A 1,635-nucleotide genomic window follows, 5' to 3' on the forward strand; every position below is an offset into this window, starting at 1 on the left:
CAAATCCAGGTAATTCACGTTGCCAACTTCTCACTCTTTCCATATACACCTCTGCATTTTCGGGGTTACTTGGGGGTTCCTCTATAAGATCATTAGCAGCATCTTCTACATCAGATGCTATTTGGGAGTCAAACTCTGAGAAGCCTCCATGAGGGTCATTGGAAGTAGAATGGGGCCTGTCTAGAGAGCTCTCTGGGGAATTTGCTAAACCAGAGTCTGATTCCATCTCCCCATTTTCAGAGAAGCCAGTCTGAGAGCCTCCAGTAGGAGGCATCTCTTTCTGTTTTTTTTTCCTCATTACTTCTTTAGCCCTTTTTAAAATTTTTACAGCCACCCTGGCCTGAAACTTTTTGGCAGCCATCTGTTTATCCCTCAAGCGCTGTCCCCCCTTTTGTTTACACATGAGCTGATGTGTACCCTGGGGGGTGCCCCTTTTACCCAGGCCCCTTTCCACGACTAGTCATGCCTGCTCAGAGACACCCTTTTCAGCCCTCCTGTCTTTTAACAATGCTCTGAACAAAGCATCATATTTTTCCCAAGTCTTTCTAGAAGGCCGTTCTTTTAGACTCCCCGAGGATACAGCATCCATCACTTTTCTGATGGAAGCATCAAACTCTTCCCAAACACTAGAAGTTGGGGGAGCTGTGGCAAGCTTATGGTTTTGGGAGAATGTTTTGTCAGTGCTCGGTGTTTTATTCACAACCCCTAGAGCGCATGCTCCGGGTTTGTGAATGTGGGCATTTTCTTTTACAGTTTTCTCAGGGCTTGCTGTGGCGGTGGCCGCTGAGGAACTGGAATTGTGTTTGTGTGGTTGCGACACCTTGGCATCGCAGAAGCTTTTAGTCCATGGTTTTTTATATGGAGCCCATACACCACATGCTCCAGGTCTGCGCACCTTCAGAACCCCTAGAGTGCGTGCTCTGGGGTTGTGAACGTGGGCATTTTCGCTCACAGTTTTCTCAGGGCTTGGTGTGGCTGTAGCCACTGAGGAACTGGAGTTGTGTTTGTGTGGTTGTTCTTTACCAGAGTCTTTTGTTTTGTCCTTGGGTTTCACGTTTATGAGGTCTGGGCTGCCTGGATGCTTTATCTGCACTTCAGTGCTGTTTTGCGTTGTTAAAGGTCTCAAAGCAGATTTCTGGTTCTTTGGTGGTTCTGGAGGTGGTGTCCTGGTAGCGCTGACTACAGCATTTTCAGAAAGGTTGCTCATGCCTATGAGGGGAAAAACCATAACATTTTACAAAAAAAACCCACTGAACTTTACCCTCTCTCTTACTCTCTTACCCACACCTATGTATTTACTAAAAATACAAAGCCTCATAAAACAACTAAACCAATAACCAAAGTATATTTACTGGGCTTCATCCATCCATCAGTCACTGATGCTGGTGAATTTTCCTTTTCAGCTGTCTCCTGTCTTTTTCTTTTGAGTTTGTTTTCCCTCTGGTCATGTTTTGACAGTACTGTGGAGCAAACACATAAAACCATCTTGTAAACTTAAAAATTATATATATATATTTCATTCAGCAGGGTGTTTTTCTATTTAAAAAAATCATAGCTTTACAACAAAATAATCCATTTCTGGCCCTACAATAAACATCTTATTTTGCAAAATAAAAACCAAAACTGCTTTTTAAA

At 43.5% G+C, this 1,635-nt stretch overlaps 1 protein-coding gene across 1 annotated transcript; it reads right to left on the reverse strand.

Moving 5' to 3' along the window:
* Positions 1–6: 6 nt before the first annotated feature.
* LOC116818449 (uncharacterized) lies at positions 7–1,494 on the reverse strand. Its single transcript, XM_032769346.2, has 2 exons — positions 1,353–1,494; positions 7–1,209 (listed from the first exon to the last, which is right to left on the reverse strand). Exons 1-2 carry the CDS (start codon positions 1,483–1,485, stop codon positions 461–463), a joined length of 882 nt encoding a protein of 293 aa, XP_032625237.1. The 5' UTR covers positions 1,486–1,494; the 3' UTR covers positions 7–460.
* Positions 1,495–1,635: the final 141 nt, after the last annotated feature.

The sequence above is a fragment of the Chelonoidis abingdonii genome, unplaced genomic scaffold (assembly GCF_003597395.2).
Source record: "Chelonoidis abingdonii isolate Lonesome George unplaced genomic scaffold, CheloAbing_2.0 scaffold3224, whole genome shotgun sequence".
NCBI lineage: Eukaryota > Metazoa > Chordata > Testudines > Testudinidae > Chelonoidis > Chelonoidis abingdonii.